At 38.6% G+C, this 15,666-nt stretch overlaps 1 protein-coding gene and 1 long non-coding RNA gene across 2 annotated transcripts; both read left to right on the top strand.

Moving 5' to 3' along the window:
- The first annotated feature begins 6,419 nt into the window (after positions 1-6,419).
- LOC109139742 (uncharacterized) lies at positions 6,420-6,957 on the top strand. Its single transcript, XR_003462328.1, has 3 exons — positions 6,420-6,438; positions 6,710-6,807; positions 6,917-6,957. It is a non-coding gene; the product is annotated as an uncharacterized LOC109139742 (long non-coding RNA).
- A 1,839-nt stretch (positions 6,958-8,796) lies between these two features.
- vdac2 (voltage-dependent anion channel 2) lies at positions 8,797-14,914 on the top strand. The gene is made up of 9 exons (XM_010745543.3): positions 8,797-8,946; positions 10,253-10,324; positions 10,415-10,464; positions 10,931-11,083; positions 11,173-11,225; positions 12,269-12,496; positions 13,004-13,154; positions 13,246-13,303; positions 13,927-14,914. Exons 2-9 carry the CDS (start codon positions 10,258-10,260, stop codon positions 14,016-14,018), a joined length of 852 nt encoding a protein of 283 aa, XP_010743845.1. The 5' UTR covers positions 8,797-8,946; positions 10,253-10,257; the 3' UTR covers positions 14,019-14,914.
- Positions 14,915-15,666: the final 752 nt, after the last annotated feature.

Here is a 15,666-nt window from a genome sequence, read left to right as displayed (position 1 = left end):
TGTGGGAGAAAGCCGCAGTACCTAGAGAGAACCCACGCAGTAACAGGGAGAACATGCAAATGAACACAGAAAGGCCCCTGTGAGGTTTGAACCAGTAAACCTTCTTGCTGTGAGAATGTCCTGACCACTGCACCATCGTTCCACCTGCTACTTCCTTCCTTCTTCTTATTCTGCATTGCTGCAAAATAGCTCAAACAAGAAGAGAAGATCAAACTATCAGTGACAGTCCAGGAAGTTTATTCTTATTCTGCTCACTCGCTGACATGGATGTTAATCTGAGCTTTATTCTCATCCTTATTGGACTAACAGGTCAGTTACAATGCTCGTGGTTTGTCTGTTAGATAAGTAATACCCTGTAGTTTGTATTTAATATATATTTTAAGACTACAATAGCCTAAAATGTAAAACAACGGAACATAAACATACAATAAGCAGTTACATGTAGAAAGATTATTGTTAGTAAACATGTCCTTTAAAATGCTGTATCTGTTCTTGTTGCAGGAATTCACAGCATAACAACAGTCAGGGAATTATCAGTCAAAGCTGGAGGTTCAATCTCTATCCCATGTCTCTATGGCCCACAATACATAAACCATGTAAAGTATTTATGTAAAGGATATTCATGGAGCCAGTGCTCATATGTATTTAGAACAGACCAACAAAGTTCAGGAAAGTTTTCAATCTCTGATGACAAAAACAGAAGAATCTTCACCGTGACTATAAATTATCTGACGGGTGAGGACACTGACTGGTGGTGGTGTGCTGTGCTGATCAGTGAGCTCGACATGATAGACGAGAGTGCATATTTTCATCTGTCAGTTACTGAAGGTAGGAGTCCTTAAACATATTTATGCACATTTCAAATCCTTTGGGAAAATATTTAACATTTTCTGCATATGACACATTTGAAACATTCCCATCATGCATCAAGGCTATGCACAATTTTGTACTGGATACTATTTGTTTTCCTTTAAGGCACACCCAGTCTTTATGTGGACAATCAGGACATTAGAGCATTGATAGGAGAGAACATAACTATTAATTGTCACAATGGTAACACTGGAGCAATGAGCTGGTGCAGATTGGGAGACTCATGTGTGACATCATCTGGATCAATTGGTGGAACGAGAGTGACCATCGATACAAAGAACCGTAATGTTTTCACTGTGACTATGAGCGGACTGAGGACAGAGAGCAGCGGCTGGTATTATTGTGTCAAAGGAGACTTCCAGATGCCAGTTTATGTAACTACTGCTTGTAAGTAGTATAAGTGATTTAAATTCATAAATACTGAATGTTTTGATTTAATAATAGATATTAGCATTACTTATAATCATATTACAGTGGTGCTCATTTAAATTATTCTTACACACCCACATTCAGCCATCTTGTCACCTACATCTGAACACGTGACTCACGCCTCTGTCTTTGCCAGTGAAGCGCCTACAGCTCATGGCGGACACTTCAGGTTAGTAGTATGTAGCATAAACATGCAGTATTTATAAAATGTGTGACCATTATGTGGTCCATCTCTAAATGTGTTTTTACTCAGATAAGTTCTAAGATGAATTGTCAGTAACATATAGGACTTTGTAATATTTGCATATTGTATGACATATAGTGCAGTGAATGACCAAAATTCTGAATAGATATCACTAGATGTCATAGAACTGTTTAAATAACACCGTTCTGTCCTTGTGTTTATTAATTTACACTGTGCTTAAAACTTCATGCTGCAGTTCTACCAATCTCTCAACAAGTTTCTCAATCCGACTGACCTTGTTGGTCCTCTTTGTAACGGTGACCTCATTCATCTGGTTTATGGTCAAAAGACACAGTAAGTATCATGAATTCATAAATTAGGTTTAGGTTGAAATGAGGGCCATTGTGCATTTTTGTCATTAAGCATTCAGAGTCAATAACTGGTGTTTACTCTCTCTTGTTAGTGCGAATCAAATTAGACTCATCAGCCACAACAACAACGACAACAACGGTAAAATATGCTGCTTCATTTTTCAATAACATTTTTCCAGAGAAAGTTGCATTACACCATGGAAGTAAAGAGGATATCATTGCCATTTTTTTAAATATACTGTTGCTTTTTTGTTGTGAAGGACATACAATAACCACAATTAGAATTCAACCAAGAACGGGTTTGATCTAAAAGTTCTAATATAGTCTGAAGGTAGTCATGTTGATAGAGTCTAATTAAACTGCATATTCTTACTTTAGATGACACTTGTTTTTCACCTTTAACACAGGCTGAAACGGAAGTAAGATACATGAGAAGAACTTCAGATGAGGTAACTCTTGCGACACTAAAACACACATAAGTACATTTAAATGTTTTCTTTTTCAAAACTCAAGTGTTCACTTCTGTCTCTTCTTCTTCTTTACCCAGAGGTCCCATGCAGAGAGTGAAGTGGAAGGAATATAAAGTTGTTTGATTAAAGTGACTTTAAGCAGAATCCTGAACCCAGTCTCTTCTGTAGACCATTTTGTTTGTGGAGTGACTGGGTCATAATGTTGCCCTTTGATTGAGTAACTTAATTTGTATCATTTTTTCTTTGCATTGCATAGTTCCTTCTTCTTCCTTCCTCATTTAAATTTGTCTCAGCACCAAGTGTATTTGTTTGTTTGCTTGTTTTTTGTTGCTGTTGTCACTTTTACCATGCATTTGTAACCATATAATTGAAAATATTATAAAGAATATACATTAGGTTTTTATTAAGTATATTAGTTTTACTGCTCTTATTTGTAAGGCATAAACTTCCAATAATATAATCCTAATCTATACGTTCAGGATCCAAACTCTACTAACCACGTGTTAATTTATGTTTAATGTGACTATATTCTGTTTAATTACTTTAACAGTTCGGGTTAATTTATAGCTATTGTATGTCATGATGTCAAAAATACCTGAATAAAGATGGACAACTTGCATTGAGTAGACAATTTTATTTCACGGTTTTCAGCTTGACACCTGGTACACATGACATGTGTATTATTTGCAGTTCATAGTGGAACTGGTGCATAATACTACCTATATGTTACTCTGTGTTTATGTAGTTATTCTATCTCCTGTAATAAATCACAAAAAAAACATGCAACATGCACAGTTCTAAAAGTTTTACTGCCACATCCAATATAAACCATTACAAACATTACAACAGGCTGATAGAAAATACTTTTAATGTGTTTACACAATGCACTCGCCTTATTTCACCAAAAAATGCATGATGCCATTGTATCAAACAATTTAACATGGATTTGTAACTTTATCTGAGAAAAAACACAAACAAAAAAAAACATGACACTCCACACACACACTCGTGGCCACTTTACTCCGTAACACCTACACCATCTGATGTAATTCAGTACAACAGCTCAGTAATATATTCAATTTTTATGAAATAATTATAACCGCCGTTTTGTTAAAACTTTCCCAGAGCTGTTCATTTAAATGGGAAGTTACTGAGTTTGCAGTTAGTGATGCTGTTGCACTGCACTGAATCATATTGAAATGTATTTCAGTCACGTATACACACTATGTTGCTTTTAGACTTAGTTAAAGAGGACGTAAAGTAACACACAGCAAAGTCAAGCATGTAAGAAAAACTTAAACCTAACTTTTACAAATATTACAAAAGACACAAGTACACTTAAATAGAGTTTTGTATTTCATGTATTTGAATTTAATAAGCAGAACAGTAACAACAAAAACTTTAAAACAACTATTTAATTAATTTCTGTTTCTTGTTCCGTCTCTTCATGTTAACCCAGATGTCATATCTGAGACAAGAAGTGATGTGGACGTGCTCTGTGATTGTGGTGTTGTTTTTTTTTTTTTTTTTATTCTATGTTGCTGTGTGTTGCTGTAGGGATTGTAAATATGTGTCAGTTGATAGCACTGACATGAGATATCACAGCATAGGATTAAATAACCAACGGATGTATCATTAACGACTTTGGTGATCCCTTTAACTTTCATCTAGGCCATTCTCCTGGTCATAATCTTTTATGTATTTGTTGTTTGCGCGTTTATATATCACTGGTGTGAACTGGTGATTGTTCCAGGTGTGTACCTCGCCTCTCGCCCTGACTCAGCTGTGATAGGCTCCCCCGCACCGTGACTCTGATGAGGATGTTTTTTACAGAACTTTCAGCTACATTCATGATCTTTTTACTTGTATCGCTGGTGTGTCTCACGTTCTGTGTGTTTTGTAACCCCACAACTCTGCCCAAACTGATTCAACCATTGACAGATGCAAAGGACAACTCAATTCTTCTTATTCTTCCATTTTTATTTTCTTCAGAATAGGTTGATAACCTTCAACGAAACAGAAAGACCATCATTTGTCTCAAATAAATAACATAACAGTAATATTGTTCCCTCAAAGTTTATCCTAGTTTCTTGATTCTTAACCAAAGTAATTCAAGTAATTTAGAACCAAACCAGTTACGTAAAGCTCATCATTTACTTAATTAAATCACCAAAATCATAAATAATAATTAGCATACCAAAGTTATTCAACTTAAACTGTAATTTACTTAATAATAAATAACCCCAGTTGTGGAGAAGCATGACCTCATTACACCATCCACATCAAAGTTGTTTCTTTCCTACCGGTTGCGTCTTTCAGATTGATCAGGAATTTATTGTCTTTCTTACTTCCAGGAGCAAGTGGAAAAGACTAGCTGTATCCAAACATTTAGTGCCATGCATTCCCAGTGGGTGCTCAGGACAATATGGTCCCCAGATGTTCCTGCTGAGAGCACCCAACATCTCTGTGTTGTGGTCGCCTTCTGCAGGTTTGGAGTGCAGATTCCTCAGTAAATGCTCTTGAAAATGAATTGAGATCTGACATAACATTGTGATTATGATGATAAAATCATCTATGACACAAACAGGTTGACTTTTGTGTTTCTGAGGGTCTTTAACTTAGGATGAACATGGTGACATGAAATTACTCAGTCAGTGCAACATGTCAACTCGTACTGTGGATTGTGTTGGCATGCTCAAGTTAGCATGTAGCTCACAGCAGCATTGTGCCTAAGTCGGCCTGCAGCTTGACAGAACTACTAGTATGGCTGTGTACACTCTTTGTAATCTTCATCTTTTTTTGGATTAAGGTGAGGTACACCCTGGACAAGATGCCAGCTTGTCCCAGGGCACATAGAGACAGACAAACCATTCACACTCACATTCACACCTACAGCCAATTTAGAGCCACCCAATACCTGTTAAGTGCATGTCTTTGGATTGTGGAAGAAAGCCGCAGTACCTAGAGAGAACCCACGCCAGTAAGCTAACAGGGAGAACATGCAAATAACACAGAAAGGCCCCTGTGAGGTTTGAACCAGTAAACCTTCTTGCTGTGAGAATGTCCTGACCACTGCACCATCGTTCCACCTGCTACTTCCTTCCTTCTTCTTATTCTGCATTGCTGCTAAATAGTCTCAAACAGAAGGAAGAGAAGCTCACAAATATCAGTGCACAGTCCAGGAAAGTTTAATCTTATTCTGCTCACTCGCTGACATGGATGTTAATCTGAGCTTTATTCTCATCCTTATTGGACTAAACAGGTCAGTCCACACTGCTCGTGGTTTGTCTGTTAGATAAGTAATACCTGTAGTTTGTATTTAATATATTTTTAAGACTACAATAGCCTACTAAAAGTAAAACACGGAACATAAACATACAATAAGCAGTTACATGTAGAAAGATTATTGTTAGTAAACGATATCCTTTAAAATGCTGTATCTGTTCTTGTTGCAGGAATTCACATCATAACAACAGTCAGTGAATTATCAGTCAAAGCTGGAGGTTCAGTCTCTATCCCATGTCGCTATGACTCACAATACATAAACAATGTGAAATATTTATGTAAAGGATATCCATGGCTCCAGTGCTCATATGTATTTAGAACAGACCAACAAAGTTCAAGAAAGTATTCAATCTCTGATGACAAAAGCAGAAGAATCTTCACCGTGACTATAAATGATCTGACGGTTGAGGACACTGATTATTGGTGTGCTGTGGAGATTAATGGAATGTTAGACAAGAAAGCACATTTTCATCTGTCAGTCACCAGTGGTAAGAGTCTTTAAAACATCCTTATGCACATTTCAGATACTTTGTTAAATTGTAAGTAAACTAAAACTTACCACTTGTAAGTAGTATAAGTGATTTAAATTCATAAATGCTGAATGTTTTGATTTAATAATAGATATTAGCATTACTTATAATCATCTTACAGTGGTGCTCATTCATTATTTTTACAGACCCACATTTAGCCATCTTGTCACCTACATCTACATCTGAACCACGTGACTCACGCCTCTGTCTTTGCCAGTGACAGCGCCTACATTCAACGTGACTCACGCCTCTGTTTTTGCCAGTGAAGCCGATTTACAAGCTCATGGCGGACACTTCAGGTTAGTAGTATGTAGCATAAACATGCAGTATTTATAAAATGTGTGACCATTATGTGGTCCATCTCTAAATGTGTTTTTACTCAGATAAGTTCTAAGATGAATTGTCAGTAACATATAGGACTGTGTAATATTTGCATATTGTATGACATATAGTGCAGTGAATGACCAAAGTTCTGAATAGATATCACTAGATGTCATAGAACTGTTTAAATAACACCGTTCTGTCCTTGTGTTTATTAATTTGCACTGTGCTTAAAACTTCATGCTGCAGTTCTACCAATCTCTCAACAAGTTTCTCCATCCGACTGACCTTGTTGGTCCTCTTTGTAACGGTGACCTCATTCATCTGGTTTATGGTCAAAAGACACAGTAAGTATCATGAATTCATAAATTAGGTTTAGGTTGAAATGAGGGCCATTGTGCATTTTTGTCATTAAGCATTCAGAGTCAATAATTGGTGTTTACTCTCTCTTGTTAGTGCGAATCAAATTAGACTCATCAGCCACAACAACAACGACAACAACGGTAAAATATGCTGCTTCATTTTTCAATAACATACTGTATTTCCAGAGAAAGCTGCATTACACCATGGAAGTAAAGAGGATATCATTGCCATTTTTTGTTTTGTTTACCACATACATATACTGTTGCTTTTTTGTTGTGAAGGACATACAATAACCACAATTAGAATTCAGAACGGGTTTGATCGAAAAGTTATAATATAGCCTGAAGGTAGTCATGTTGATAGAGTCTAATTAAACTGCATATTCTTACTTTAGATGACACTTGTTTTTCACCTTTAACACAGGCTGAAACGGAAGTAAGATACATGAGAAGAACTTCAGATGAGGTAACTCTTATAACACTAAAACACACATAAGTACATTTAAATGTTTTCTTTTTCAAAACTCAAGCGTTCACTTCTGTCTCTTCTTCTTCTTTACCCAGAGGTCCCATGCAGAGAGTGAAGTGGAAGGAATATAAACGTGTGTGATTAAAGTGACAGAATCCTGAACCCAGTCTCTTCTGTAGACCATTTTGTTTGTGGAGTGACCGGGTCATAATGTTGCCCTTTAATGGGGTCACTTAATTTGTATCATTTTTTCTTCGCATTGCATAGTTCCTTCTTCTTCCTTCCTTATTTTAAATTTGTCTCAGCACCAAGTGTATTTGTTTGTTTGTTTGTTTGTTTTTCTTTGCATTGCATAGTTCCTTTTCTTTCTTCCTCATTCACATCATACTTGTCTTGTACACCAAGTGTATTTGTTTGTATTTCACTTTTGCCATGCATTTGTATCCATATAGCTAAAAACATTACAATGAAGCACCGACTTGTTGGTTTTGCCAAATTTTTAAGCTGTAACAAATAATGCTCTTATTTTATCTTCCAATAATATAATCCTAATCTATATTTTCAGGATGCAAACTCTACTAGCCACTAAGTGACTATATGCTGTTTCATTCATTTACAAGATCTCAAAAATACCTGAATAAAGATATACAACATGCAGTGCATAGTGGAGTAGACAATTTTCTGTCATCAGTTTCATCAAGCAGTAAACCATGTTGGAGAGCTGTTCTTTTGAAATCTTGGGTTCACTGACTTTACACCTTATATACTTGACATTAATAGTATTTGCAGTGTTGGGGACTCTACTTTAATACTGGAACTAGTGAAGCTGAGAGCAACTCTTCATTGAAAATTTTTAAAAAGTAGAATAGTACTGGGTGTACACTAGGGCTGTCCAAAGTATGTCCTGTGGGCCAATCACTTAGATTTCATGCGGCCCAAAGCTTCATTTTTATAATATATTATTTCTGGCCTACTAGGATTGTCAGATGCTGTATGGCTGGAAAATTTGGCTTTTTTTTTTTGGTTGACATAATGAAGCATTTGAATGCACTGAACGTTAACCTCTAACTGCTGGTGTTATGTACCTATAGATGTGACACAAGATGTGAGAAACCTAAATGTTAACGGACTTTGCATTACTCATAACAAGTCATGTTCATGTCTAAGATTTGTATCAACTTCATGCAAGGGTAACGTATTCCATACAATTTATTCTGTGTTTTTTAGGTTTGCTCACGCCTGATTGGCTTACATTTGGTGACATTGCCATTAAAAAAAAAGATAACGTGACAATGAAATCAAAACAGTGCATCTGCATGTAAACTTATTTATTTATTATTATTTTCATTTTTAAAATATTAGTATTGGCCCCCAGGCACCTTTATAACTCAAATCTGGCCCTCTCTTACATAGTTAAAAAAACAAACAAACAATAAATAAACGCACTCTGACGCAACCGTGTCGTGATGATTTTTACTCAGGCACGTACGCGGCCGTCCCGGGCCCTGAGCCGGGCTGTGATAGGTCTGGGTTCATTGCGGTGCAGTCTCCTTCAGCTCGCCCTCCAACCGGTGACGCCTGCCTTAAGCCGTGCGGTGTGAGGAACATCTCCAATAAAGTCACTTTAGTTCACGTCTAAGCTCCAACCTCAACCGGTAAGCGAGTCATTTACACTGTTTTATCAACTCCACGACCGGCTGCGGCTCGTGTTTACGCGCACTTTACGCGTACTTTACGCACACGCACCCGGCACTCTGCAGGCTAGCACAGTTAGCCCCGCTAGCTTCTCACTCGGCATGCTGACACATGTCAATTGAAAGCTGCAGCACTGTTTTTTTTCTTGTTTTTTTCTGTCGCAGCTCTCATGCAGCCGAGAAAGCCACAGGACTTCTCTGAAGATACTTAAAAATATAAAAAACTACCTGCTACTACTAACGCTGGCCGCTCGTTAACCTGCCTGTGGCCTAGTTAGCAGCAACAGTGTGCAGAGTGTAGCATGATGGTGGTTAATTAACACATCCCGCTTAATTGGCACTGGCATGTGTTGCCTTGCCACGCCTGGCTCTGCCTGCCAACTCACGTGGAGGAGTAGATTAATAAAGGCCAGGCCTGAACTAGTCATAACCAGTGCGGCAAAATGGCTCCTCTCGCACCCAGTAACCTTGTGCAGGCTGTCACACAGACATGCATTCATATGTCTACCTGCACATCCTGATTGTTGTCACAGTGCCAGAGGTGTTTGGACGTAAAAGCGAAACTAATGTTGGCATAGGCCGGCGCTGGTACACCCTTAACTGAAGCCATATCAGAGAGAGAGAGAGAGGGCGTGACATGAGGTGCAGCAGAAAGCTGGATAGCCCATGAATCATCAACAGTAGTGAGGTGTTTGCTATACATTCAACAATACAACAGCAATAGGAAGAACAAATGGTTTCTTGTGAACCAGGCTTGCTTCAAGAATAAATGCGTCTTCTATACAAGTCAGTGTTTTCCACGTTCATGCATTTGTATGTTACAAACTCACAATATAGTAGCACTTTGAGATTTGATTCAAATGTAAAGTGCATTATAAATTAATATTATTATTTAGTATTATTATTATTATTATTATAATAAATGTATACAAGTGAGTGGTACATTTGAGATAATGTTTCCTGCCTCTTCGGCACAAATATTTGTGCCCTGTACATGATTTAAAGGCACACACACACACACACACACACACACGATAGCTTTCTACCTAATAATAATTTCACTGAGACGTTGCAGATTTGCAGGTGTCAGGTCTGATAAATTTTATCGTAAAGTGTAGGTAAAACCATGAATTAATGATTGAATCCTGGACGATTGTTTTCTAAGTCTGCATCACTGTGGGGTTCTTTATAACTTTTGAAATATACTGTAGTTGATGGGAGTTTACTTGATCAGAAGAATAATTTGATCGTTTGCCTCTGTCTACAGATACAATGGCCGTGCCTCCCTGCTATGCTGACCTGGGCAAGTCTGCCAAAGACATCTTCAACAAAGGCTATGGTATGGACGTTAACACATTGTACTGCCAAATTTAGTCGCTGTTGTCGATATGTTTTGAAATTATTTGAACAAAACAATTGTTTTCTCCAGGATTTGGCTTGGTGAAACTCGATGTCAAGACAAAGTCGGCCAGTGGAGTGGTAAGGTCATTTCTTTTGTCTCACATTAACATAGACTAATGTAGATTTCTGCTATATGAAAGTTAAATATACAGTGTTTGTGTGGATTGCAGATTTTAAGACCTGTAATGCTATTTTTAATTAACAACTAGGCATTTTTTCCAATCAATAGTATTTTTAAAAAATGAATTTCACTCTCCAAAAGGGCAATGAGACATCTTCTGATCTATAGCCCAAAGCCCAGCTGTATAATCAGTTTACAATGTTGGCAAACAGAAGTGCAAAGTGCAAAACTGTTAAGCTTTAGCAAATATTGCATTTTGTCAAAATTACCAGTTGTTTCAGCTCTCCGGATTTCACATATTTCATTTTGTATAATGTAAGACAAACAATTCTTTGGCATTGAGGCCAAAAAGCTTTAATTAGAGTAATTGTCTTTAAGCTTTTCTTGTGATTGTCATTCCTTTTTTAAAATTGTCCCTTGCAGGAATTCAAAACAGCTGGTTCCTCCAACACTGACACCAGCAAAGTAGCAGGCAGCCTGGAAACTAAATACAAGAGGTCAGAATACGGCCTGACCTTCACCGAGAAGTGGAACACTGACAACACCTTGGGAACAGAAATCACTGTTGAAGATCAGGTTAGGAAAATATTCATTCATAATTTTATTATTTCACATGTTTCAAAAGTGAGTATGACAGGATTAATTTGTCAAATGGTTTCTCACAGATTGCCAAGGGACTGAAGTTGACTTTTGACACAACCTTCTCACCAAACACTGGGTAAGATGATAGTTATAATAAATAATTTGTTAATGGAAAAATTTGTCATGTTCATTTTACTCAAATGTATTGCTTAACATACTAATATGTATACTACACACTACCAATGTAGTCTGCTCTGCCTGTTGCTTCTCTGCAAGAGTCATTTTGGCAACCTGATCTGTGCTGTACATGCTTGTGACAAGTTGCTGGCCACGTGACCGCAGTCCTAATATGGAACTGGTAACACGTTAGTGATTGGTCAGGAGTCACATGTTTGCTTGAATGGTGTTTTGCAGTTTGTTGTCCTCTGGTAGGAATGAAATTGTACCCAGATGCTCAGGCAATCCGTCATCCTTTTTATGAGGTGTATCTTACATGAGAAATACGGCTCATGGCCCAGAGGAAGTGTGTCCTGATTCATATGAGGGTGGAGTAGTGTAACTACTAGACAAACTGGATCTCTGAGTTGAGCCATGACTCAGTGTTGCTAATTCAAAGGTGGTTTGTGTTTAAGTATATGATCATTTAAAAAAATCACTTTCTCATTTGGTTTGTTACCTGAGCTGACAGTTGGCACCGTGCACAGGTTTAGAATTATCTCTGGGGGGCGGGGGCATGAATCTATGGCAGGCAGTGGTTCCTAAAGTGGGTACCCTGGGGTGCTTTGAGGACAAGCCAAGGGAAGATGTGTTCACCAATATTTTTATGGTTTTGTTGCACTACATACACTTAAGACTAGGACCAACAAGATGATCAAATAACTTTTCCGTCTACGACTTTTCTTAAATGGCTCTTGATGTTTTCTGAAAAAGATTTCTGAGCATCTTTACCTCTGGCCACCACTGCAGTCATTAACACACAGAGGGGTAGTATATTTTACTGTACATCTCTGTTTACTAAGTATCTAAAACCGGGAGGCTTTGTTGTTTAGTCAGGTGACTGACTGACTATTGTATAGGCTACTCATCTAACCCGTCACATGTGCGTCTGTCTTGCAGTATCAGTGTCACCTGCCTTGTGTTTTCAGTTCAGGTTAACCAAAACTCTGTTCTCGTCAACAGCAAGAAGAGCGGCAAAGTCAAGACCGCCTACAAGCGCGAGTACGTTAACTTGGGCTGTGATGTCGACTTTGACTTCGCTGGTCCCACCATCCACGGAGCTGCTGTCGTCGGCTACGAGGGGTGGCTCGCCGGTTACCAGATGAGCTTTGACACTGCCAAATCCAAGATGACCCAGAACAACTTTGCCATTGGCTACAAGACAGGAGACTTCCAGCTGCACACTAATGTGTAAGTAGAATACGCTTTTTTACGTAAAGATTGGATTTTAATCTGTTCAGATTTTATTGTGTAATTCCAAAGTCAGTTCACTTGATCTAGAATTTGTTTTCTCTTATCTATAAAAAGTTATACATGTGAAGTCAATTCATTTTAACATGTATGACTGTCTTGTCTGTCTAAGCTGCAGGGAAGATGATGGACACATTAATTTAGCAATACCAGTAACATTAAATGTCTGATTTGCAGCCAAAGCTGCAGCTATAACAGTAAAATGTGTGCCATAACTGCCAGTTTACAAGTTATGTGGAAAAACTCAGGGCTGCAAACTGTTTCTGCACACCTCAGTATACCAACAGTGGAGTCATTTTGTCAGGCCGTAAAGCTGGTTTTCAATGGGGCTTTTCAATCCTGGCCTAGATGAGAAATATGAGCATGTGGTGAAGAGAGGTAAAGTTAGAAATCCTACATTTTGTTTACAGTAGTGTGAGATCTCTCCTGTGGTTATGATCTTTAAAGCAATGACGGAGCTGAGTTTGGAGGCTCCATCTACCAGAAAGTGAGCGACCAGCTGGAGACAGCAGTCAACCTGGCCTGGACCGCTGGCAGCAACAGCACACGCTTCGGTATTGCAGCCAAATACCAGTTGGACAAGGATGCCTCCATCAGTGTAAGTAGTGCACATAAGCTTGCAGATGAGGCAAAAGAAATGTGACTTTATTGTCACCGACTGACTTTTATGTTTTGTTTTTCTCCCATAGGCTAAAGTGAACAACAATAGCCTTGTTGGTGTTGGGTACACCCAGACACTTAGACCAGGTAAGTTCTTTTTCCTACAGGTTTGTGGGTAGGATATTTAGAAAATGTTAATCAACAGGAGTTCAGTTGAAAACTTCTATTTCTAGTTTAGTTTTTTTAGTACACAATGTAGACTCCACACTAAAGGTCTTCACAAGTCCAAAAAGTATAGCCCGAACCTCAAAAAGACCTGGAAATGTATCAGTCAGAACTGAACTGGACCTATCTTATTTGAGAACTCGGACGTGGACCCATGCAGAACCTAGAAGTGTCGAACCTGTACCCGTCCAGCAGACACGAATTTTATAGCTTATTGCTATTAACAAGTTAACATTTAACTTTTACAAGCTTTGTCCTGCCTAATGTAACATGAGGAGACTTTTACCCTGTGCCTGGCTGTGACGCATATAGTTCATCCTCTTTGCCAAGAACGGGTCTCTGGTCCATGGGTTCAGGCTCTACTCCACACACACTATACTTAAGTTGTGAGCAAACTCTCCACTATAAATGACCTGACCTAGAATAAAGTCCATATAGCAACACTTTGAGCAGCCTACATTTTTCTATCAACCCTCTCGGACTCAAAAACCCATGTTCAAGAAAATAATTGCAATGGCTAATGTTGGTTCCTCTTGCCTGTGCAGGTGTGAAACTCACCCTGTCTGGCCTGGTCGATGGCAAGAACATCAACGCAGGCGGCCACAAGCTGGGTCTGGGCTTGGAACTGGAAGCCTAAGTTTTCTTCATACTGCAAGGGACTAGGGAATATCAGAAGAATCTGGCCTTAAAGTGTATGTCCAACTCAAACCAGCAAGGGGATATCTTTGGAGAGATTGGTTCAAAGGCTACGACACAACAAACTCTAACTTGTTGAGTACCACTTCAAGTTGGTGCTTCTGTCATGGTATATTTTACCTTTGATGCTTTTTACTTTAGTTGCATCTGTTGAAGACACAGTTGGTGGCATATTATTTATAAATCATGTCATTGTACCTGTCCAGTACTGCCATAATAATGAAATCCAATACAATCCCTTTGCCTGTCATCATGTCTTTGTGGCTTTATTGTGATAATACCAGACACTCCGTTTTTTTCTTGTGAGAACATGAGTTTACGGTTTTGTGTGGTGAGTGTTTTCATACCTTCTCTCTGACATTACAGTCAACCATCTGATATTCCTTTTGTCATCTACAGTTTCCATTAGCAAATCATGTACAAGTACACTATTTAAATAATGCTGCACCCTTCCTGTTCATGCACACAAGGACGTACTTAAAGCTCTGTAATGTTTTGTTTTGTGTCGGCCATCAGGGTGTGTGATGTTCTGTCGAAGCTCCCTTTAAACTGGGCAGTTTTTGGGTTGCTTAAAGGTGGGTTTGAGAGAAGCCAGTACATATGGCCGACCAAGCAGAATTAGTTTTTGTTCATTCTGTACTGACAGACATCTGGGGGGCGCATAATTAATGTTCACAGTAATGCCAAATTACCATTATCCAGCAGAGGCGTAACTTAAAGTTGCGCCTGTGCGCTCTCGGAAAGTTCTTCCCTGTACTGGGCAGAGACGGAGCCCACAGGAAGTCTTGGAGGTCCTTATGTGTATGTATGAATTTTCAATAAAGTCTTTGAACTCCACATTGTATATTTAATCTTATGTTTAAGTGCCACTAGCAGCAATACATACATTGATTGTGTGGTTTTATTTTAACCTTTCAAAGCGGCTTGTATCTACAGAGTGGAATGGGGTTGTAATTTGTAGCGCACGTTTATGAGTAGGAAGTGGTTCATTAGATTTTCGGACATATTTGAAGCACCTTTACACTGAGCAAAAACAGGTCCAAGGTCCAGAAATGCAATATAATGTAAGTTTTGTAGGTGCAGAAGGAGCCCTTTGTATCCATGGAGTCCACCATGTTTCTATAGTAGCCCAGAATGGACAAACTAAACACCAGTTCTAGATGGGGACCTATCGTGACTTTCACGTCTACCTGTTTTTCTACATGCTAAGAGGGTGAGGCGAGTGGTACTCTGTTGGTTGCAATCTCAAGCAAAATTTGACTGCAAACTTCACTTTGTTTTAGGAAAATTTGGTTGTCCTTGCACTAAAGTCTGTTCTTAATGTCTCAGGGGTGTAGGCTTAAAACCTTTTTAAGAGGAAAAGGCCAAAAGAAAATGAAGGCTGCTTTTTTTTCTGTTGTTGGTCTACAAAGCAGCAAGACAACAGTGGTCAAGAGATGTTCTGTCAACACAAAAGCAACACTGGCCAGTGAACAAGCTTACAGTCGAGGAATGAGCCACTGTGAACAAACAATCCTTCAACGAGGGGAATTAGCCTCAAAGGTGTTTTAAGGAACATTATGAGGTTATTTATTTTGAAGTGCACAGCT

This window comes from Larimichthys crocea, chromosome III, assembly GCF_000972845.2.
Source record: "Larimichthys crocea isolate SSNF chromosome III, L_crocea_2.0, whole genome shotgun sequence".
NCBI classification, from domain to species: domain Eukaryota; kingdom Metazoa; phylum Chordata; class Actinopteri; family Sciaenidae; genus Larimichthys; species Larimichthys crocea.
The sequence above is the reverse complement of the archived record's forward strand: the minus strand, read 5'-3'. Positions and strand labels throughout refer to the sequence as shown.